Source organism: Sipha flava, unplaced genomic scaffold (assembly GCF_003268045.1).
Source record: "Sipha flava isolate LNK unplaced genomic scaffold, YSA_version1 107_pilon_pilon, whole genome shotgun sequence".
Lineage (NCBI taxonomy): Eukaryota > Metazoa > Arthropoda > Insecta > Hemiptera > Aphididae > Sipha > Sipha flava.
Window position 1 is genome coordinate 1 of NW_020271724.1, and position 25585 is coordinate 25585.

Below are 25585 nucleotides of genomic sequence, written 5' to 3' on the forward strand. Positions count from 1 at the left end.
CTGAAATCTACACTTTGAATATTTTATGGTAAAAAAATCAAATTCATCTTATATACATATAATATCTTAATAAATCTGATATGTTTCTTTCGGAACTTGGATTTTCCTTTGTTTCAACCTAAACAGAGTGTCCTTCTTCGAGAGCCGGGTAACCACTTATAATAATATTTGTTGAATTTTATGCATTAAATGATTTATTGGAATAAAAATCAAATTCATTTAATTTACATCAAATATTTTATATCTTTTAAATCGTATGACTACAATTAACTAATAATTATAAAATCTTAACTAGTATGTTATGTTTTTTTTTTCAGAATTTCGATTTTTATCGTTTCAATCAAAAAGAGGTGTCCTTTAACAGCTGTGTAACCATTTATAATTTTTTTTGTTGAATTTTATACATTAAATATTAAATGGAATAAAAATCAAATTCATTACTTTACATAAAATATCTATAAAATATCTTGAAACTTTTAAATCATTTAAATAAAATTAACTAATAATAATTAATTCTTGATAGATCACACTCATATATTTTAAATATAATTTAATTTAAATTAATCAATCTAATTTTGTTTCAAATTTCAATTCATTTTTTTTTTTTCTTCATCTATCTAAATCAAAATCGTTCCAGGAGCTGAGGATCCCCTTTTAGTTTTTACCTTTTTATTTTAAATGGTTTAATTATAATAATTTTGTAATTTGCTTAAAGTATTATGAAAATCTAATAAAATATTTAAATTAATGCTTTATATCTAACTATTTATAAATCAAGTTTTAAAATTCTAAAGAAATTTATAATCTTTGTATTATTAATCTTATTTAATAATCAAATAATATTTTAATTCAATATAATAGCTACTGCTGGATCACTCTAGTTACACCACTACTTGCCAAATGCTTTATCACTGTATCAAGGACACTCTGCACAGGAGCATTTCTGAAAAAGATTATTGGTTAATAATTGCTGTACATGATTCAAGATTGATATAAAATTATTAAATGGTATTTCTTACCTTGTATGGTATTACAAATATATATATTTAATTTCTTATTTTAAATGAAAGATAAAGTTTAATATTTACTTACATTTTCTCAAGTTGTCATTATGCTTAAGATTTGACATTTTAGTAGTTGAAGAAAAAAAATTTGAAAATCGGCTGTAGAGGGAATAGGACGCAAGTTCTGGCATACCATGAGTGACATTTCGGCCTTGTTCCTCTTCTACTGGCCAAAAGGTATACTTAGTCACTGACCTATAGAAGGGCCGCTATAAAACATTGTTGGACAATAAGATTGTTTGACGAAGAAACACACAGTCCACAATAGAATAGCGTCAATAGGTTTCAATAGAAACGATTATTCATATGAGTTGTTTTTATATTTTTACTCTTATCTTTATTTTAACTCGATTCGATACGACGATACGAAGAAGTAAAATGTTCATTACTTTTCTCTTGATACTTACTCAGATCGGTCCTTTCGTTTGGATATTTTCATTCGATTCGATACCAAGTATAAGTATCGACACTTTTCTTTCGATACTACGTCCCTAGTTGTGATGCGAAAACGTGAACACCCGCGCGGTGATAAAATGGAACACAAAGCATAACGGACCAACGAGAGGACAATGAGAAGACTAGCGTAGATTGATGCCGCCATCCTGGCAGTGTGACCAGATCGACGGTACGACGCCGTGTGTGATCTTGAACGCGAAAAGCTCCTAGCGACGATCGCTGCCGCCGGACATTTCTTCACGTTCCGGAAGCTATTTCGATGGTTACGCGCCTGGACTGTATATATATATATATATATATATATATATATATATTTATAGATCGGCAGATTCTATTTGAACGCACGTTCCGTTTTCGAGGCGGTGGCGGCGGCGTTAGACGACGGGCCAGCAGCGACTCGTTTTTGGTGGGCCGGTTCAACCACCTGTACGGATGTCCGCGCTCCGTTTGGCGAAATATTGGTCGATGATAACGACTTGAACCTGTTCCCTCACCACGACAACAAGATATCCCCTTCTCTCCACCCCCCTCGCCCCTCCAACGTGATGATGTATCCGTATGCATCGTATTAATAATAATTATTATCTGAGGCGACCGTGGAGAGCTGTTGGATATAGTATTTTTTTTCCTGCTTGTTTTTTTTTCCACTTCAGTGTTCATTATCATCCCGTTTATAATTTATTTTTTCTTCCTCATTGCTCGCAACTAGTTCACTGGGTTCTCTCCGCCTATCGTATCGTTATCGTGCTATCTTCTCAATGTCTTGAGTTCGATGTCGTCCATCCGTTCGGGCAAAAATGTTTCGCGACCAACTACGCTTCTCGTTCCGAACTCTGGCTCGTGAAACTGTACTGAACACCCTGTAGTTGTATTAACGATATAGTCTTATGATTAAAATGAGACATAATTTAATACTATGGGCTTTAATTTTTATATCATCTTCCTGCGCCAATGGTAATGTTTCACCCTTTGATTATTATCTATATATTTATTATATTATACTTAAATACGCGATTACTTATCATATTAGTTATTGATCAATACATTAGTACAGTTTTGGATCGATTGTATCCATTGGATATTATTCCTTGTACAATATATTATTTAAACAGTGGACAATGTAACATTAGCCACCATTTTGTATGTTTTTTACTTTTAAATTATATGTGAACAGAAAATACATATTAAATTGTACACATTTTTATTAATTTTAAATGTTCTAGAATTTTTTTTTAGTTTTATAATTTTGAGTAGTGAAATGGGATTTTTAGTTTAGGAGCCATGTTTATTATTTATTTTAGCATTTAATATATGTTACTGACCATTTTTAACTATGGACTAACATATTTGTTTTGATTTTATTTTTCAATATTGTTCTAATACTCCGAGACAGTAATTTTATGGTTTTTAAACTACAAGTTTTAGTCACACTCAATTTATTACTGTCATTGCCTTTTCAACAAATTTATGATTAAAATCCTTCAAATTCCCAGTGTTTTACATAAATATGGTAGTTATTTTAACATTGATTTTTTTATACTTATTTTATCATACATTTCAGATTTGGTATTTAATACATATATGCAAAATGAAGCACTCTCTGAGAATACTCCAGTTGGTCAATCAGTGTACAAACTTGAGGGTGTCGATTCTTCTGGAAATGATCATGATTTGTTATATGGTATAGAAGGAACTGATTATTTGACTGTCGATTCTAATACAGGAGTTGTTACTGTTGCCAAACCTTTGGATCATGAAGTAGATATTGTTTTAAACTTTCTTACTATAATAAGTTGTTTTCAATTTTCTTTGAATATTTTAGAATAATTTCTATTTTCGTGTTTTAGAAAAGTAGTACATTGCAATTTACCGTAACTCTTCAACATAAAATTAGCAATGATGTTCTTAAACTTCCTACAAATGTAATCATATTGGATGAAAATGATAATGCTCCAACATTTAAACATACTCCCTATGAAGGTTCAGTTAATGAAGAATCTCCTGTTGGCACTACAGTATTTAAATGGATCCATGTTGAAGATTTAGATAAAGTTGGTGAACCTCTTGAAGTTCGATGTGAATCTAATTTCCAGGTTATTTATAAAACTTTATACTAAGCAATGTAAATTCATTTTTGCTCAAGTCTTATAGAGTGAAAATCATATAAAATAACAAAATATAATTAATATATCAATAAAATATATTATAATGTAAAAATAAATTTGATTTCATTAACGTATTACATTAAACATTACACAATGAGTTTAAAATGATGCGTATATATTTAGTTTTTTTTTTGTGTAGAAAATGAATATGTAATATTAATTTTCAGAATGATGATGGATGTTCCAAATTTAAAATTCAGTCAATCAATGCCAGTGAAAGTTATTATTTGGGTGCTATAGTTGTAAATGGAGACATACAATATTCAGAAAATTTATTTTATAAGTTGTTACTCATTGCTAGTGTAAGTTATATTGGTTGAGTTAAATTAAATATATATATTAATTTTATGTTTTTTACATTATCGTTTTGTGTGAAAGATTTTCTATTTACCATACTTTTTGAGATGAAAAAAAAATTATTTACTGTTATTGTTAATTTAATAAATTCATTATTTTGTTATTTTTAGGATGGCTTACATGAAACTAAAATAGATCTAGATATTCATATTAAAGATGTTCAAAACATGCCTCCTGTTTTTCATGGATCATTAACTGCAGTCATTAGTGAAGATATATCAATTGGAACTCACATTTTGTCAATAAATGCAAAAGATGGAGATAGAGGAGAGCCAAGAAATATTATTTATGACCTAATACAAAGTATATAATCTAAATACATTGGATTATTTCTAATGAGAGCACTGGTTAATATGGGTATCTATGTAATATGGCTAAAGTTTTCTGGTCCCAAATCCAGTGTATATTAAAAAATCTGCATAATATGCACACTCAGTTCAGTTTATGTGATCAATGTTTATTTTAGTTTTGTCGTATCTATGAGATGGGTTTATCAAAAGTAACAAAAATCATTAGCTTTTAAACTTTAGTGGGATTTTATTGTAAGTTAATTGAATGTATAGGATTTTAGTAAAGAGGAATCGAAAAAAAAAATATATAAAGTGATATATTTGTAGCTTTGTTTCCCTAAATTGACATCAATCATTTGATTTTTACCTTGAATTTCAATGTGTTCGTGAAAGTTTTCGATTATATCTTAAAGAAATTTTCCCTTCAAGGAAAAAAAATCTTGATTTTGGAAAATTTGAAGTTTCTTCCTCCAGGTATTTAACAAGTAAAATCGCTGAACAATTATATGTTCCAAGTTTATATTATCTATTTTTATTTATATATTAATTTAATATTTTTTCTCAAATTTATGGTTTTTACGTGCAAAATAAAAACTTTTTGATATTAAAAATGTTGGTGCTTTTGAACTAAGTTGGGTTTATATGGCCAATTACTTAATATGGGAAAATGGGTTTGGTCCCAACATGTCTACATTAAATGGAAGTCACTATGATTATTAATCATAGAAAAAATTGTGTAGTTAATATTAGTTTGCATAATATTTTATTCCTGTATTTAACAATTTTACCGTTAATAAGATTTAACCTTAATCATTTATAAAATAATATTGTCAAATCAGTTATTAAAAATATTTAATAAGTACATACTTATTTCTTTTGCAGATCCTATGGATTACTTTTCTTTGGATGGTTTGTCTGGTGATTTAACTACTGCTAAACCAATTGATCGAGAATCATTATCTAATAATAATGGCATTATAACATTAACTGTTCGAGTAAGCTTAAATTTATATATTTTATTTTATTTAATATTTGTATATATTTTAATCTTTTTTTAATATTGTACATTTTTTATTTTCTAGGCTAGAGAAGTTGCCAATGGTTCAGCTTTAGATGATAAATTGAGTTCTTCCATGGCAATCGTTACAATTACTGTTCAAGATGTTAATGATGAACCACCAGTTTTTAATAAGCGTGACTATTTTGTCTCAATACCAGAAAATATAGCTCCTGGTACTCCTTTACCTAACTTAAATATGTCAGTTGTGGACTCAGATATAGTAAGAGTATATTCATTAATTTTATAATAACTCTAACACATAGATATTCTTTACAATAAATACAATATTTCTCTAATAGGGTGCTAACTCAGAATTTTCTTTGAGATTACTTGATGAATCAAAACTGTTTGTGATTGAACCAAATAAAGCTATTGGATCAATAGATGTTAGCATAAAATTGGCAAATAACGTAAAATTAGATTATGAAGATCCAAACCAGAGGAAATTTATTGTTTTGGTATTATTATTATTATTAATAAAAATAATAAAATAAAAGGACCTAATGGTATTTCTTTGTATTAAAATTTTTTATGTTAAAATAGGTTATAGCTAGCGAACCTAGTGTAAAATATGATTTGACATCAACAGCTACTCTTACAATTCAAGTAACAGATGTGAATGATAATCCTCCAGAATTTGACAACAATGCTTATACACTTACTGTAAATGAAACAGCTACACCGGGAACTGTAATAGGTGTTGTTAAAGCAACCGATAGAGATAGTAATCCTAAAATTGTTTATAAATTAAGCGGACCTTCAGCGGATAAGTAAATATTGTTTTATCTTTTATTTATTGTTATTGCTAAATTAGTTTTATTTTGTCTTAAGTATATTAAAATTTACATTATTTTTACAGGTTTAATGTAGATAAAAATACTGGTACCATATCAGTAGCTCTTTGTTCAAATATTGGGAAAGCACCATGTTTAGACTATGAAACACAATCAAATTATTACTTAACATATATAGCTACAGATGATAATGGAAATGGACAGTCAAATTCAGTTACTATAATGGTAGCGTTGACTGATAGTAATGATAATCCACCAACTTTCATGCAACATTCATATACTAGTCTTATTGATGAAGGAGTAACTTTATTTGAACCTCCCCTTATAGTTCAAGTTAGTAAATATATTTTTAGTATAAACCTATACAAATTATTGTGTGTGTGTTATATTATTAAATTTATATATTTTTTCTATTTTTAAATATTAACAGTTTAACTATATTAGTAAGACTTACTTTATTATTTAATATAAAACTGATATTCTTATAAAATAAAGTTACTGAATCACTATGCTCAGTATAACTTACTAACATTTATTTTTCAAATTGTCCAGGCAATAGATGCAGATAAATCTTCATCTATTTTATATTCCATTAGATTTGGAAATGAGAAGCAATTATTTAAAATAGATCAAAGTACGGGTGAAATATTTATTGTATCCCCCAATGGACTTCAGCGATCAAAAAATAATATAACTCTCATCGTTGAAGTAAGTATATATATTATGTAAACTTAAATACTGAATTCATTATAATAAAATTATTAATTTAACTTATCCAGGCAAATGATGGAGTATACAGTGATGAAGCAACTGTGAATGTTGTTGTGTTAGATGTTAATAACAACAGTCCAAAATTCTTGTTAGAAACATATAATGTTTCTATTTATGAAAATGAACCAATTGGTTATAGTGTTATCAAAGTGGAAGCAATAGATGAAGATTTAGATATGAACGCAAATTTAACATACCATATTCAAGAAGGTTCATTCAATAATTTCTTGATTGATCATATTACTGGACTAATTTATACTTCATCAAAACTTGATTTTGATCAACATTCAAACTATGCCATTAAAACATTAGCTATTGATAAAGGAACTCCTGCACTAACTGGTAGTACAACAGTACTTATCAATATTATAAATGTAAACAATAAAAGTCCAGAATTTATTCCTACTATACAACGGACAGAGGTTTGATATTTTGTTACTTCTTGGTTATTATTTATTGTTATATTATAGTGAAAATTATAATATTTAGGTATCAGAAGATGTTCCAGTTAACACAGTTATATACCATCTCATTGCTCACGATCCTGATACTAGTGATGAAAATGCCTTAAATTATTCTTTGGATTCTTCAGCGGTTACTGGGATAAGTATTAATGGAAATCAATTGGATGATAATAAAGATATTAAAAATTGGTTCAAAGTTAGAGCATCCAATGGTGACATAATTATAGCTAAACCCATTGATAGAAACATTGCAGCTATTGTGAGTTTGTCTGTTGTAGTCACTGATACTTCTGCTCCAGATATACAGAAAGCAACAGGTTATTTTATAACATTGTTTAATTTGAATTTAATGTTTAAATTAAAGCTAAAACTATTTACTAAAAAGTACTAACTTCTTAACCGTTGAAAGGGTACTAACATTTTAACTGTTGAATAGGTAAACATTTTTCATTTTTTAGATTTTTTTATTATATTATATATTTATATTACTATACATTATGATTATAATTTTTAATATATTTGTTTTAACTTTTTATAATTATATTTTAGCAATAGCAAAAATCTAATTCATTTTTATATTTTTAGGAACATTAATGGTGACTATTATAGATGTCAACGATACACCACCAATATTTGAACCCCCTTGGACTAAAGAAAATCCATACTATACCACATCAGTTCTAGAAGAACAGCCGATTAATTCTTCAGTTGGAAAATTTACTGCAACTGATGATTCTGGAATTGATTATTATGATATTATACCTAACAACCAATATGTGAATGTAAATCAAACTACAGGTAAATGAACTGATTTTTCAAATAATTATGTAATTTTAGCATGTAATAATTTATTTAGTTTTGTTATAATAATACAGTGTTATTTTGATTTCAGGAGTTATATATACAAAAGAGAAACTTGATTTTGAAAGTATTGAAACAATTAATATTAATTTAATTGCGTATGACACTGGTCATCCTCAACTTTCAACCACTGCTACTATATTAATAAAAGTTATTAACATAAATGACAACTCTCCAATTTTTAATGAGGTATTATTTACTAAATTAAACTAAATAGCTTATATTGTAATAATAATGTTATTAAAATAATATTTTATCTAAAATATTTTATTATACTGACTATAGGCTTAAAATAAATAAATGAGCTTTGATTTTTAAAATGTATGTAACTAATATAATAATTTGTATTAATTTTTGTCAAAATCTAAATTTGATCATTATGCACGTATATTTTATTAATAACTATTATACATTTTATCTATTAATTTGTTAATAATTGATTTTAATTACCATTTTAGACTGAGTATAGAGCTGAAATAGAAGAAAATTCACCTTCTGGGACTTATGTTACACATGTAATCGCAACTGATGCTGACAAAGGGTTATTTGGATTGGTCCATTATTCTATCATTGGTGATACATTTGGTTTTATTATTGATCAAGACACAGGAATGGTCAAAGTTAATGATTCCAGTTTTCTTGATCGTGAAATAACTTCAGAGTTAATGTTAACAATTCAAGCTAAAGATGAAGCTCCCCCAGGCTTAACCAAATCTTCAGTAGTATTGGTAAGTCATTTTTCAATCTATTTTTTAAAAATTGAATGTAGTTTAATTTTTTTAATTTTTAATAGAGATTAGATATCCTGTGATTACTTTAAAATGATATAACATTACTTTATACAACTGAAATATGTAATAGTTAATATAAATTCTGTTTATTTTCTTATAGTTGTATATTAAACTAATTGATGTAAATGATAATCCACCACAATTCGACCCAAAGACTTATTCATTGTCTATTATAGTCTCCACTCCTACAACTCCTTTAATGCAATTGAAAGCTATCGATAAAGATCTAAATTCACAATTGACATATACTATTGTATCGACAAATAAAGGTTTGTAAACATTTTAAACTACTAAAATATATAGATTAAATTAGTAATTAAATTGTTGTTAAATTTCTTTTTAGATTTATTTAATCTTGATAGTGATTCAGGATTTTTATACTCACCTATGTCTTTAAATGGCAAACAAGGTGTATATTTGATTGAAGTTGATGTTTCTGATGGTGTTTTTCATGATCAAGCAAGTGTAAACATAACTGTTTTAGATGTTAATCAAAATCAACCAGTTTTTATTCATCCCCCAACTAACAATTCTACATTATCAATTCCTGAAGTGAGTATCATATTTTTGTAGTGGTCTGTAAAAGTCCTTAAAATATAAATTAATGTATCATTTTTAACATTATTTACTAGTTATTAGTATCTTAACCAATTCTTTAAATTTTTAAATGATAATTTCAGGATATTAATGTTGGCACATCAATTTTAACAGTTTGTGCTGAAGATAAAGATTTTGGAGAAAATGGTCATGTGACTTATTTTTTTAAAGTTGCCAATTCTAATGCACAACAAACTGATTCATTTACTATTAATTCAGAAACTGGACAGATTAAGACTCAAATTTTACTTGATTATGAAACTAAATCATCTTATCAAGTAAATTTTAATTATTTTCTTTTATTCTTAAACTTCATAAAAAAAAAAAAAAAAAAAAAATACAATCCTAATAGTATAATACATTTACTTAGTTGGTATTAGTTGCACGAGATCAAGGATCACCAACATGGCATGAAACGTTGAAACTCCTTACAATTAATTTAATTGATGTTAATGATAATAAACCTCGATTTCCTCTACGTATTGATCATAAGCCATTGTATACATTTAGTATTAAAGAAAATAATAGACTTCAGTATAAGATTGGTAAGTATGCCATAATACTTTGAAATAATAAGCAATTATGTTTTTTAAAAAATAAATATTACTTCTATTATAATAAATTCAATTTTTTGTTGATTTATTTAGGTCAAGTAAAGGCAACTGATTCAGATCAAGGCGAAAATGCCCGTATTTATTATTATTTAACATCAGATAAATCAGTTCCATTTATTGTAGACCGTCTTGATGGAACTATTTATGCAAATGACACATTGGATAGAGAAAAACAGAGTTCATATGAAATTATTATCAAAGCTTCCAACAATAATGAATATCAAGAAACAAATGTAAATAAACTTTTTTGATTTAATATTATTATTTAGTCTTTATCATTTATAGTCATATTAAAAATATTTATGCATAATATTAAAATTTTTTGTATTGCATTATGTAATTTAATTTTTATTTTATAGGATTTAGAAGTAGATGATTATAGCTTAGCCAAAGTATTAATTTTAGTAACAGACGAAAATGATAATGCACCGATTTTTATGGCTAATCATTATTATGCAGGTTAGATATTTAGTGAAATTCAATACTTATATTAATTTTACCATATTAGTTATAACTTATAAATATTGATATATATATATATAGTAATATCATATATTAGTAATATCATATCAGTAAATCAATTTATATTTGTTTATCTTTGAATTACTTATTAAATTAAAATAACATTTAACATAAAATAATTTAAATGTTTATACATTCAAATTCAATATAGAATATTTTAATTTTATATTTATCAGTTACTCAATGTCTCCATAATTTAATATATTTATATTATTTTCCAAATAATACTTATCTAATTTTACTTAAAACATGTTTAAATCAATCTTTCTTACATTTTAAATTAAAGACTATCTATTTAAAAAATAAAAATAAAAATGTATTGGAAGTTTTTCACTGAATATTGTTTTGAATATTTCAATGCTTTACAATAAAAATAATGTCCTGATTACAATTGCTAACTAAATGAAATAAAAGTATTTAAATTATTATTTTATTTGACTTCTAGGTGTAAATGCTATGGCAAAAGTTGGAGATGTTATACTTCAAGTAATGTCCATTGATCCAGATTTTGAAGAAAATAGCACAGTTACATATTTTATTGAGAACACACAGTTGTTTAGACCGGGAACAAATAATTTAACATGGTCATCTATTGTAAGAGATCCCTTTTCAATTGATCAATCTGGTCGAATTTCCACTGCTGCATTTTTAGCAGAATATAATCAAGGGCGTTTTGATTTACAAATAGTTGCAAAAGAAAATGAATCTCCTCATAGAGTTGCTTCTACTATAGCTACTGTAATACATTTATATTTATTAAGTTATGATTTTCCCTAATTTGTAATTATTTTATTTTAGATTTGGGTGTATGAAACTCATCAATTAGTAAAGTTAATAGTTTCACGTGCTCCACAGACTGTTAACGAGGGCCGAGAACAAATAATTTCTAGTTTGGCGAATGTGACTGAGATGATTGTTGTGTTGGACGATGTTCGCTATCATGTTAATCAATATGGTTATATTCAACCTGATTGGAGTGATGTGTATTTGCATTTGGTAGATCCAATGAAAAATGATATAATGTCCAGTGGAGATGTTTTAACTATAATTGATGATAAATATGACTATTTAAAAGACTATTATCAGAATTTTGCTATTGAAAATGTTGTGGTAAGTAAACATATTTAAGCTATATTTTTTATAATTATTAGGTAGTTTTTTAATTTAAAATATATTTGTATTTATCTAACTCAACCAAAAATATTTTTTTACTTAAGTTAATATAATTAAACATTTATTAATTTTAACTTTATTTATAAACATAATTATATTTGTTTAAATAATTTGTATGCTTAATACATTATTAAAATAAATATTAATTTTGATTATTATAGCCAGCATTGATTGTCACTCAAAATGAATCGTTTGAACCCACTATAGCTGCTTTAGTAGCTTTATTAGTAGTATTAACTGTAGGATGTATAGGTGTGTTAATAATTTGTTGCTGTTTCAGACATTGGTAAGATACTTTCAATAAATATTATATTGATATTTATTATACCAATTTCAGATTAATAGTTTCACAAAACAATTTGTTTTACAGGATGTTTTCAGATTTGGATAATAACTCTATAAAGAATGACATATTGATAAAAAAAGCTGTAATTGATGATCTCAGTACTACAGAAAATCCTCTTTGGATTGAACAGTATGTTAATAGTATTTGTAGTTAATTGTTATAAATTAAATTAATGCATAATCTTCAAAATATATTTAAGATTAAAGTTTATTTGTATGTATTTTACAGAAAATTAAAATTATATGAAGAGCAAGAATTAACTATGCAAGTTTTTTGTGACCTAGAAAATAAAGAAATGCCTATTAGCCAAGATGTTGTGGTACATATATAATTTATAGTTTTATTTCTTTATATTATTTTGGTATTGTAATTATTATTTATATGAATGTATAATCTAGGGAGATAATACTTATGCCACAATACGGCGACCTTCTCGTCGGGGTTCTATTAACACTTTATTGACAATGACACCTGGTGAGTATGCTACTTTGGGTGGATCTGTTTTGCCCTTGCCACCTGACGGAGGTACTTCTCATAGTCAACAGGTAATGTATCACATGAATAATATAAAACATAGTGTGTATATTTTATGATATAGAATTTTATTAAGGTTGCTGAAAGTTTTACGGCATTAAACAAATAATTGTGTCAATTGATATTAAAATAAAATTGTTTTATACATTTAAATATAATGTTTGTAGATGTTCGAAGCATCTCTTGGATTTCAAGGTTCTACATTCCAAGTACCAGATTCTGCTTTGGATACAAGTAATCTTTTGATAAATAATTCTGACATTTAACATCATAATTTTTGTATTTATTAAAAACATTAAATTTTTTTATTGTTATTTCGTAAACATATTTGTATAGCATATTTAATTACTTCTAGTATTTATTTATATTGTTTTAATTACAAGATATATATATATATATATGTATTTATATTTATTTAAATTTAGTTATTTAACTTAATTTGAATCAAATGGATGTAATAATCTAGAACTAATACTATAAGTAATAATACTAAATCCACCAAGTCAATTATTATTGATCATATTCAATATATTTTTATTTTAGACCTGTTTCACAGAGCCATTTTAAAGTTTAATTAATGTAATTTTAATTTTAAAGTTAAGAAAAATTGTATATCACTTAACTTCTTGAGTTTTAAAAATGTACAAGTATTAAAAAACTGTCAAATATTTGCTCATCAAATAATTCACTTTATTATTTTAAGATGAAATTTTTATTAATTTATTCAATTGTGATAATATTCAGTAATTTTTATGACTAAAAATATAACGTAAATAAGAATTAATAAATAAATTTTTTTTTACAACGAAAATAGATCTTTATGTATTAGCAATAATATTTGTATCGTATGCTGTGAAATTATTTATTTTTATTTTTATATTTTTATATAACTAAAATGTTTTAACTAAATAATTTAATTTATTTTTGTACTTTTATAATTTTATATTGTATTTGGAATAAAGTAGTGTTAAATTCTATTTTTGAAAATTATTTGTGTCAACATTTAAAATGTATTGTTTTATTGAATGTTTTTTTTTTACATTTTTGTTATGTGATAACAACACAATTTAATGACAAAACAAATATAATTTTAACAAACATTGGAAACCATAATTTTTCTAATAGTTATAGTACGATGAAGTCTTAAGGTCTATTTTTAGGTAAAACATTCATATTCATGTCCGTTTTATATCCAACATCAGTGAATTTGCATGTTTATTAATCTTACAACCGTTTTAATTTTGTGTTGTAATAATTAATATTAGATAACAATATAAAATAATTTTAATTATCTGTCCGGTATTTTCCTTTCTAATATTATGATAAATAGCATGTTTGTTACCCACATACATGGCATTTAATAAATCATGGAACTTCTCATGGATATGAATCAAATCAATGAATTTTTTATCAATACTCATGTATGTAAAATATTATGTTATAATTATGGATATAAAATAAATGTAGTTAAACCTTACCAATATCAGACTGACACAGAAACAAATTACATTGTTCCATGGTTTTTATATTCGTAATAGTGGAATACCCTCCATAAGCATTGTTCAAGTCAAAGTTGCAAATACAGAATGGATACATGAAATCATTAAATAACACGTAAATATAATAAAAACGCCCATGTGTAGTAAGACCTTTACTCTCTTACCTTTTCACTATATATAAAAAAATATTATCAAATAATTACTTCATATTATTAATTCAAAGGTAAAATTAATAAGTATTGCCTTCTTTTTATAGATAAGTATATCCATGTTGACAGTTTGTACCTTCTACAAAAATAAAGGCTTTATTTAAATAAACTTTTAGTTGTGAATCCAGCATGGGTGATATTTAGTTACGAGTAAAATCAGTTATTGATATTTATAATCACACATTAAGAAAGGTTTTCTCTATCACTGTTGGTTGATTTTAGTACAAATATTTGATAAAATGAAACATAAATTAAAGAAAAATACAGATTTCTCAGCAGTCAATATTTTATTATACATCAAACAAAGATATTATTAGCTTTGAAATTATTTTGTATGGGTAGCTTGGGCCTTTCTCATTTGTAACAAAATGTTGCTAAGTTCTTCACGCTTCCTCTTGGCTCGGATGTGGGTTCCCAACTAAAAAAATGAAATAAATTAAGAATTTAATAAAAGATAATTAATTAAGTTTAAAAACAATTTAACTGGATATAAATAAGATAATGATGCAGTTTAAACTTACTCGTCGTTTCAAGAATTTCAATGCACGTTTATCTTTGGATACCTTCAACAATTCCATGGCTCGCTTTTCAAATGGTGCATGACCCATCACTTCCCTAACAACATCTCTAATGAATTTGTTGTGTTTTGTCAAACGCTATAAATAAATAAATTTAAAATCAAAACCATACATAACTCAAATAGTAAATTAAAATAAATATTAGGCAATTAAGGATATTATTGATAAATATTTTTATTTTTTTAATAAGATAAATGTTAAAGAATGAACAGGGACGGCGCAAGGGGGTGGAAAATAGAGGTAGTTGCCCAGAGCCCCGTGCCTTAAATTATAATTAAGGCCCCACAGTTCTGATTAAACTGAACTTAAAATATTTTATTAATATAAATTATAAGATTCATCATTTATTTTGCCCAGGGCTTCATAAACTTTAACACCATCACTGAGAATGAATAACACATTTCTAATAAATTGATTAAAACTAGGAATAAAAAATTGTTACCAAAACTAAGTATTAAGTACTAGTATAAATCATATACAATATATATGATTACAGATACATATAATGATAAAATTAAAAATAAATCAAGGTTTAAATACAGTTATCATCCCACATATCATAGGGTAGTAGTAATTTGTACTGGAATAGTAAAACGTATACAATTATGATTGTCAAGCATTTAAAGCATATCATTTGGTTTAGAACAAAAAAATGATTTTAGTAATATATTATTTTTATATAATATACCCAATAGTATATTAATGAAAAATTACAGAAGAAAAAAGGTGATGATATTGATCTGCACAAAAACACTTAAAATATTGTTATGAATTAATAATTATATTTAATATTACTTACGCCTTTGGTACGGGCTTGTCTGAGTTTTTCACTTTTGGCTGAAAGTTCCTTGCCACTGACTTTACCGACTCTTTCGATTTTTGTGGTCTTATGACCACGTTTCATACCAACCGCAAGCTCATAACGAGGAGCCATTGTTTTGGATCTGAAACGAGTTTAGAATAGATATTACTGAATTCATTTCAAGTACGAACGACCTAGGTGATATATAACTATAAAAAACAACAAATAAATAACAAGTGTTGTGTATATTTCCAAAAGAATATTCTAAGAAAAATGTGTAACGAATGGGAGTGAGTACTAAATAATAATAAAGTTTTACCTAGAGTTGGATGATTTTGGATAAAGTTGGAACGCGAAAGATGTTAAACTAAAAAAACACCAATCTACTATATTAAAAGAAATGTACACGGATAGTGAACACCACACAATAACAAAACAATTTTGAGGTTATACCGTGGTAAACACTGAATATCACGAGGTATGAACATGTCTTTATCAAAGTGATAACTGATAAGCGTTTACGTTATCAACGATAACGTAATGACGATTTTGGTTCATGATTTAAGATCAGAAATGTTAAATGATAAATTTCAGGGACTGCAGTATTCAACACATAAACATGACGATGTTTTTTATTTTTGTTTATAAGTACAATTGCGTACATATGGAGGGATTTCGGGATAAATTTCCCCTCAGGAACACAAAAAAAGTATTATGATTTATGATAAAAATAACTGTTTAGGTGAAATCTTTTGATAAACATATACAATAATACGTCATTTAAATTCCCTGTTCATAAGAAAATTGAATTTACATCACTGAATTGATTACCTTAAACCTTATTGCATTTGTAAAAACCGAAATTACATTAGACACATGCTAAATATTAACATACAGATTAATATTGTCAAATATGGTTTAGAGATTATATTAAAAAGACACTTGCATCGCGAAGCCAACCAGTGAAGGTATGGATTGGGCAGTGCAAATGTAGATACTTTCGAAGGGGATCTTAAATGTTAATGTCATTAGAATTTATGCCCGGATCAACTATTCCATAGGAACAGGGTATAAAAGGTAGTCCCGTACAGACCAATATTCAGATGTGTTTTAGTCCAATCTTAGCAACATCTTCACGCTAATATAATTGTCAATTTGATTAAATACTTATAATTAGAATATTTCAATAAAAACAGTTTAACTTAGTTTGAGTATCTTTATTGGAATTATCATAACAAACATCCATTTATGAACTGTTGAATTGACTGCACGCAACACTATGTATCATTAAATTAAAATTAACCAAATCTATTCAAATTTAATGACTTACTGAATGACTAGAGAAACAAACCACACACAGTAAAGCAAGTTAGGTTTCATTTTACTATATTTATACGGTAATGCTATTAACGAGAAAAACATTTTTAGCTGAAGAAAGACGTAAAGATTTTAATGACTAGTAAATATCATGAAATTTAATATTTGAATTGCAGTAGAAATTTATGTTAAATTAGACCTACCTTGTAAAACTTACTTAAACAACTTATGAAATACTAAAGAAATATAACTTATGTAGTATTAGGCAATTTAGAAACATTAAAATAACTAAAATAAACGTGTATTCATGTTACAATAGAAAAATAGCTTATCATAACATTTGAGTGTATAAAAAGATAAATGTAAAACAACATTTTTTTATTCTATGTTCAAATTAGCATGTATTATTTTCACACTGTCATTAGTTTACAAAAATATACCACACTAGATGATGATAATATAAAATATGAGGGCATTGCAAATTTACAAATTAACATGTAAGCAATATGTGTAATTAGGTTAAGCTAAAATATATAATAGAGAAGACAAAAAACAATAAAACAGTTCTTCTTTAGTGGTCGTGTCACTCGGCCACGATAGGAAGCTTGTTAACTTTTTTCTTTAAGTGTTTTAATTAATTTTTATATGTGTTTTTTTTTTTTTTTTGGTGTCTATATGCACAAGTCAATCGGCGTATACGACACTTAAAAGTAAAAAACCATGTGTTTAATAGTCAAATTGATTTAACAATAACTATTTGTACATATTACAAGGTATAAAAAATAATAATAAAATTAGTTTACAATATATGAAAACAATAAGTTTGTAGTATATTATTATATATTAGGATATGGCCCGATTTGTCGTTTAACATAACCATCATTAAGGTGATCAGTTCTCAAAAACAACAATAAGTCACCGTCTTGATTCAGCTGCTGTACACATCCTCTAATCATTATAGGTGTATTTTCCCTCTATTTTCTGGACATTTCATTTCTAACCTAGTAAAGTACATACAATTTACAGAAATGAACCACAGTTGAAACACATAAAACTAATTATATTGTGGTGACGTAAACAACGCACTGCGGATCGTCCAAGTTGTTTACAATATTGTCAGTGGATAAGGTCCATAGTTTTTACAGTCCATAAATTATTAGTTCTGACCGGCACGGTTCGGTCTCGGTCCACTCTAACAAATTATTTTAAATTTTCAGTTCGGTCCGGTCTAAAATTAAATGTAGCAATCGGTTCGGTCCTTTTTTAACATTTTCAGTCCAGTTCGGTCCCTAAAATTACGGACCGTGCAGAGCACTACTACTTACATATTATATAAAATTATTCATTTTCTAACATGTTAGATAAGCGAAAATTGAAAATTAAGATTTAAAAAAAAATTGTATAGTAATATCTATAACCAGCTGTTTTGTATTATTTTAAAACATGGTATGCTAAATATCAGAGGAGGCACTGTCCCTCTTGATTTATTCTAGGGGGGCTATTGCTACCCCCCAGTTTACGCCTATGATATACTGCCTGGTTCATTTACAACGCCACCTGATTAGCCTGGGTACCGAGTAGATGAAGTAATATAAATTATATTCTGGTATTTTTTTTCCTTCCATTTTATACATACATCCACTCTATAAAATTCTATAAAATGACACAAGACCACGAGAACAGACTTTCTTGTATGCCCTCACCATCCGCGGAGTCCATCGATTATTTATTAAAATGTAATAGTGAATATATGCAATATGTGGATATAATTTGAAATTTATAATTATAAATATAAAATTAATACTTTGATTAGAAAATTATACTATATTTATAATCATGAAACTCTTAAATAATAATTTTTTTTCAAAATCATGCATACGAGTATGATTTCATTGAAATTGTTAAAATGTATACATACAAGTGATAAGTTTTACAGACGGCGTGGTTAGGCAATCAAGGAGCATTTATGTATGGCTTAAAATATAAGAATTAAATTATTTTGGTGTTGTAAAAATAAAAATGGAAAATATGAATAAATGTACGATTTAATCAGTAACAGTAACAAATATACACACAGAGTATCCATCGAGTATACAAATATTCAACAGTTGAAATATCTATGCTGATGGATATTTTCATATTGTATTTATTGAAGAGAAAAATCAAAACATATAATTCTTAGGTCAACAAAACAAAACATGAAATTTAATTTAAACATTTTTACATTTAATCATTGAAGTAATGAAATTATTATATTTATATATGACATAATATCCTGTGTGTCAGTAAATCTGTCAATTTCAATAAAATCAACCAAGTTTTTAATAAACTATTCATGTCACGGCTTTCAATCATCTAGCTTACAAGTTTTTCTTACCTGTTCATATTTTACTGTTGGTAGGTACTATCAACTTATAACGAATAGTTTAGATTTTATGTTTTATAATATAATATGTTGATATATTTTAGTATATATTTATCAATATTTGTAAATATAAAATCATAAGTATTACAATATATAGGTATCAGTTATTTCCTCATTTGCTAGTTAACAGTCTAGATCAAATAAAAAGTGAGTCATATGCATTGTATCAATGCTTATATAATAATACAATTTGATACTTATTTTGTTTATTAAAAACACACATAAATATTATATTTTTAATAATTACAATAATTTAAAAATTAAAATAGGTAACTCAGAAAACATAAATACTTACAATTTATTGTATACAAGTATGTATGTACTTTTTTAGTCGTGTTGTAAATATGAATTTATAGTCTTAGATTAATATAAATATCTGATTGAACATTTTAAAATCATCTTAATACAAATAAATAATTTGAAATTTAAACATCTAAAATCTGTTGTAAATTTAATAGCTTATATTATTATAACAATATTACAGTATTTATCAAATCATACATTGTTACAATAAACATAATAATTTTATATAATAACTCTTATCATAGAATTTCACTTTGTTTCTATGTACTCATAATGTATAAATTTGTTGTAAATGTATTAGTATTTTGTATCAGAGTATTTATTTATTTTTATTTTTTTTTTTAATTGAAGAAAAATGAATAATTTTATAAACTTAACATAAATGTATTGCATTCACAGAAAAATATAACATAATTGTGTTATAATATTGAACACAAAAAAAAAATAATTTTATAATATATCTAATCACATAGCATGCTATATTGTTTTTTATAACATACTATTATTATACACATACATCATACACATTTTTTTTATACAAACAATTTTTCAAAATCAATAATAATAGAAAAACAATAAATTTTATTGTAATTATTAATATTTTTAATTAATGAAAAAAATTATTATTAGTACAATAATTGATAGAAATCAAAGAAAAAAATGTATAAAATGTAAATTTATAATGATTATAAATTAAATATTCTGAATGACGTAAATATATAGAAAATTTAGATAATTGTTAGACATAACTAGGGTTCCGAAATTATAGGAGCTAAAAAAGGCACGAAAAAGTCTGAAATATGTAAAAAAAATATTTATTTATTAAAAGTTAATTAGTAAATCCTAAAAACCTATAATTAAAAAAATGTTATTATTGAAAAGTAAAATATGGCCCATAACCTGTTGGCATTTGAGATTTTATTGAATTGAAAAAGTAGTTAAACAAATATATTTTTATTATTTGTGAAATACGAATTTAATACAAGTATATGTTGTATAATACCTGTTAAGTTGTTGCATTGAACCACCATTATTTTCGTTAAATTCATAAAGACAATAAAAAATAACAATAAATAACTATGAAAAATAATATTGAGTTTTACATGATGCACGTTTTCCGTGTTATTAGCATTGTGCTATGTAATATTATTTAAAATAAATTGGTTAAGAATGGAAAAAATTTAGTTTTTTAGAAAATATTAAATATGCATACAAATATGCGAAAATCAATGAAAATCGACGAAATATGCCTTTTTTCTCTAAAATTAACGAAATATGCAAAATATGCATTATTAATTTTCTATTTTAAACTCAACATTGTGTAGCTCGGAATTCTAGTTTGGTCTGCTATAAATCGAAAGTATACAGAACAATATGCAACTCCTATAACTTTCAAACCTTAGACATAACAGACATAACAATGTAAATGAGTGTAAAATATAAATATTTAATACATAAAAAAAAAAAAAATACGATTATATATAGTTAAAATTTTTTATTTTTAACTGTACTTAATTGAATATAAATAAATTATACCTATATTACTGTATTATAAGAATAATACATATTTAAATTATGAAGTTTATATTACTCCAGGTTATAATCGGATCAAAAACGCTTTTTCTACTGTGAATTTCTCGATCTATATTTTGATCCCAATCTGGACTCGTGTGCAAATATGCTACACATCTTTATGTCCACATGGAATTTATATTTTTACTTAATGTACTAATATTTTTATTACTAAATTAAATAATAATTATTGCTTTTAAAATTAAAAATAATGAACTACTAGACAGTTTTAATTTTAAAAATAATCGAGAAATTATATTTGAAATGGGAAATAAATATTAAATATGCTTAATTTGTTTTAAAATGTTTAAATATATTTTAGGATCCATACTAACATAGACACTTTTAATAAATGTATCTACTGGTTAATTTCATAACATTATTTACAATAATGATTTGTTTAATTTAATTATTTAGAATTATACGACTTATATAAAAACATCTGACAAAGCTCATCTCATATCAGTAAAACAACACATTTTTCTACACCATTGTTAAGCTAAAAATGAACTACCGTTAAGATTTGTATATGCGAGTATGCCACACACGTACATATTTATATATTATATACAAACGTTACCATGTATAAATTGTTTAATTAAACTTAAATATCTGTTTACACTAAATTATTTATACTTCGTTAAATTAGTGTTCAAACTAGATAATCTACTTGAAATAAGAATTATTAAAAATAAGATGGAATTCTATATACAATCGTACATTTTAATTTGTGAATCACCCACGGATTTCACACATTTTATATTTTCATTCTATATAATGTATATTCGTTGTATGATACCGGTTAAATTTATTTAAAAAGGTCAAATTATAAATTTTGTTCTAAGATGAATATATTCTAATTTTTATTATTTATCTATATTAATTACAGAATGCTATACTTTATTGTATTTATTCAAATTATAGAGTATTAATTAGTGATGGGTCGAACATCAAGGGTTCGGTTCGGTTCGGTTCGAAATTCGAACTCGGCATGAAAAAAAATTGAACCGAACTATCAAGCATCTTTTACTGTTCGAAAATTGAATTTGAAAATATTTTTCGAATCAGACTTATTGGTCACAATAGTTCGAGAAAACCAAATATTTGTACAATTCTTCAAAAGTTATTTTTGAATAATAAAAATTGATAATGATTATTTAGAAATAATTAGACTATTGGCGATAGAAAGTGATAATTTGTAAAGGTCACGTTATGCATTATTTATAATAATAATGCTATTATTATAATAATAATGTTATTTTTCCAGTCGCATGTTACACATCCACCCTCCGCCGACCAAAACATTAATAAATTGCCAATAGAGGCAGTGTATCTACATCCATAAATTAGCTATTTTTGTTTTTATCATATTTATTGTAGAGGTTAAAATCTATTTTGGGTAAATCCATGGTAATATATCATGGTAATATTCTGATACTGCGACTGTGCTTTTAATAAAAAAATGTTTAAAACTTACGTCTTACATTATAAATTCTACTAATCATTCTATATTTGTGAATTATAGTTATTATTACTACTATTTTTATATATTATTAAAATGTACTGATGTATTATCATATTACACTCAATACTCAATTAATATTTTATAAGGTACAAGACAACACGAGAGCACAATACTGGTTTTGAAAAATAATAATAATAATAAAAAATTATTTAAAATTTAAGTTTATTGTAAATAATACAATTACTTAGACTTTAAAGTTAAAATGTAGAATAGGTAATACGAAAACTTAAAATACAATAGTAATTAATAATTATGGTTGGTTTAATTTATAGGTAAGTACAATGTACATGATAAAAAATATTGAGTTCGAGTTCGACTTAAAATCATAATAGGTTCGGTTCGGTAGAAAATATGAAGGATCGGTTCAGTTCGAGTTCGAAAAAATTATTTAAAGTTCGGTTCAAGTTCGGTTCGATTTAAAAAATCAGGGTTCGATCCATCACTAGTATTAATATAATAATACTTAAATTTAAAAATATTAATTTCTAATTTTATTGTCATAACTGTATGATAAAATTACAGGACATTATCATTTACTTATTATTTTGATTCATATCATTTAGAAATAGCTTCTTTCGTAAGATTATATTTCCTTTATTTTAGTGAAACTAATTATTGAATTTTAATATACTGATGTGTGTTAAGTCTTATATTAAATATTTGACATAAACAATAATAACTACTAAAGGATAAATAAACGGTTTTCTACAGTAAAAATTTCGGATGACTTTTGAGATTCTAAAAGTATTCTATACATTGTAATTAATTTGTATGTATATAAATAAAATAGTTAATTATAATTATAGTTAAAAAAATCACTCATTGATAGTCATTTACTATAAAAACATGCGTATTCTAATGAATTAGTATATTAACGACACTCGTGTTGGTCAACCATATTCATATTGACAATATGGACTGTAGGTGTTTGTACTTGATAATAAATAGTTTTTTGAAATAAAATAAAATAAAGTTAAATAGAAGAAAGAAAAGCAAAATATTTTCAATTTTTACAAAGGTTTTATATGAATAGATTTTTACACTAGTTCGAAGCAATGTCGAGTGAAGACGACGCACGGAGGATGTATTGATTTGCAAATTATCATATAATTATACTTATTCAAATTTAGTTCTGTTTTCTTTATATATATATATATATATTACATGTCTCAGTATTATAATTATAATTTTGATTTTAAAACTCAAATAATATATTACAAAAAGAAAAAATAATTATAATAACAAAAAGAATTAACCAAATTGCAAACAATACATTCTCATAAGACACCACACAGAATCTGTTTTTAAATACTGTTAGACGTACGGAGGTGTTAATATTGATTATTTTGACACGAGAAAGTTGAAGGATATTATGTACCTTTTGATTAGATCTTTTGATTTAACGACGTATATAATATATCCTCAAGTGGTCTACGATAGCAAACTAGCAGCGTGTATATTTTAAAGATGTCAGTTAAGAACCGCTCGTTTCCGTGTGTTACAATACATGCACATACGGATGTTAATTACATTCAGACCGCTCGACATTTGACTTTGTATAAACATATACGTAAATTAGATTCCCCGGGATTCACTTATTTACATAAAAAGGAATAAGCGGCAGCGTGCGCACGTCCTACCCGTCGTATTCATCTAACGTTTGCCGTTTGGAGAAAAGTAAACCTGTGAGAAATCCTATAAAATGAACGCAGAAGAATTAGCAGAAGCAGTGTTATACATATTATACATTGTATGTAGTGGGGAAGTGTGTGCATGCGTGTGAGTATGCGAGTAAAAGGCACAAAAAGATAGATTGGCATGAAAATTCCTGGGCCCGATGGAAAAAAAAATTGCGATCTCGTACTCGTGCCGTCAAAGTGATGATTATCGAAGAGCTCACGTAAATCGATTATGTGTCGCTTGAAAACGTGTACGTTCAATCGTATTTCCGCATGTTCAATTATGAACGACGAGATGAACGCAATACATAAACATGAATGTATTTCGAAATGTATAGATTTTTTTTTTACCTTTTTCATTTTCTCTCTTCGCATAACTTTACCCGTTAATTTATAACGTTCAATAACATTCTTGTTGCAATGGTTTTTGAAACAGCGAATCCACGAAAACAACGAGTGACGGACACGTGAAATGTTACACAAAAGGGAACGAGAGAAATCAACAGCATCGCGCCGGGGGTCCGATATTTTGGACGATAATACCCGTCGAGGGTTGACTGTCAACGAGACGTCGGCGAAACGGTATTGTCAACAGCGTTATGGTCACGGTACGTGATTGAACGGTACGCGTACACGCATTAGTGTCGGATCTAGGTCTCAGGAGGCTCTCAGGGTGCAAATGCTAATTGGAGGGCCTAAAAAAAAAAAAGTGTTCATATTATTTATTTATTTAATATATGTTGATGTAAATATAAATGTTAATAATTAAAAAAAAATACGAAATTGAAGTATTTTAATTAAAAGCTTTTATAAAAAT

The 25585-nt window shown here is 26.1% G+C and overlaps 3 protein-coding genes across 5 annotated transcripts; 1 reads left to right on the plus strand and 2 right to left on the minus strand.

Moving 5' to 3' along the window:
- Window positions 1-806: 806 nt before the first annotated feature.
- On the minus strand, window positions 807-1771 carry LOC112685411. 2 transcript variants are annotated; one of them, XR_003148802.1, is made up of 3 exons: window positions 1472-1771; window positions 1093-1273; window positions 807-943 (listed from the first exon to the last, which is right to left on the minus strand). XR_003148802.1 is itself a non-coding variant. In XM_025557279.1 (3 exons), coding segments are annotated over exons 1-3 (363 nt in total). In that variant the 5' UTR covers window positions 1666-1771; the 3' UTR covers window positions 807-941. The 2 variants fall into 2 exon arrangements, 1 of the variants encoding a protein (XP_025413064.1); XM_025557279.1 differs by having other exon boundaries at window positions 1093-1259.
- A 355-nt stretch (window positions 1772-2126) lies between these two features.
- Window positions 2127-13175, plus strand: LOC112685397 (cadherin-87A). 2 transcript variants are annotated; one of them, XM_025557262.1, is made up of 29 exons: window positions 2127-2474; window positions 3082-3278; window positions 3368-3613; window positions 3853-3987; window positions 4153-4345; window positions 5215-5327; window positions 5415-5612; window positions 5692-5850; window positions 5936-6162; window positions 6252-6519; window positions 6739-6894; window positions 6966-7379; window positions 7447-7738; window positions 8007-8219; window positions 8314-8471; window positions 8741-9010; window positions 9174-9342; window positions 9417-9625; window positions 9754-9948; window positions 10041-10215; window positions 10318-10517; window positions 10644-10743; window positions 11252-11544; window positions 11605-11916; window positions 12141-12265; window positions 12350-12454; window positions 12554-12644; window positions 12724-12870; window positions 13027-13175. In XM_025557262.1, exons 1-29 carry the CDS (start codon window positions 2408-2410, stop codon window positions 13123-13125), a joined length of 5526 nt encoding a protein of 1841 aa, XP_025413047.1. In that variant the 5' UTR covers window positions 2127-2407; the 3' UTR covers window positions 13126-13175. The 2 variants fall into 2 exon arrangements, with proteins under 2 accessions (XP_025413047.1, XP_025413054.1); XM_025557269.1 differs by lacking the exon at window positions 2127-2474 and adding an exon at window positions 2572-2660.
- A 1660-nt stretch (window positions 13176-14835) lies between these two features.
- On the minus strand, window positions 14836-16378 carry LOC112685783 (60S ribosomal protein L36). Its single transcript, XM_025557770.1, has 4 exons — window positions 16267-16378; window positions 15945-16089; window positions 15089-15223; window positions 14836-14985 (listed from the first exon to the last, which is right to left on the minus strand). Exons 2-4 carry the CDS (start codon window positions 16077-16079, stop codon window positions 14893-14895), a joined length of 363 nt encoding a protein of 120 aa, XP_025413555.1. The 5' UTR covers window positions 16080-16089; window positions 16267-16378; the 3' UTR covers window positions 14836-14892.
- Window positions 16379-25585: the final 9207 nt, after the last annotated feature.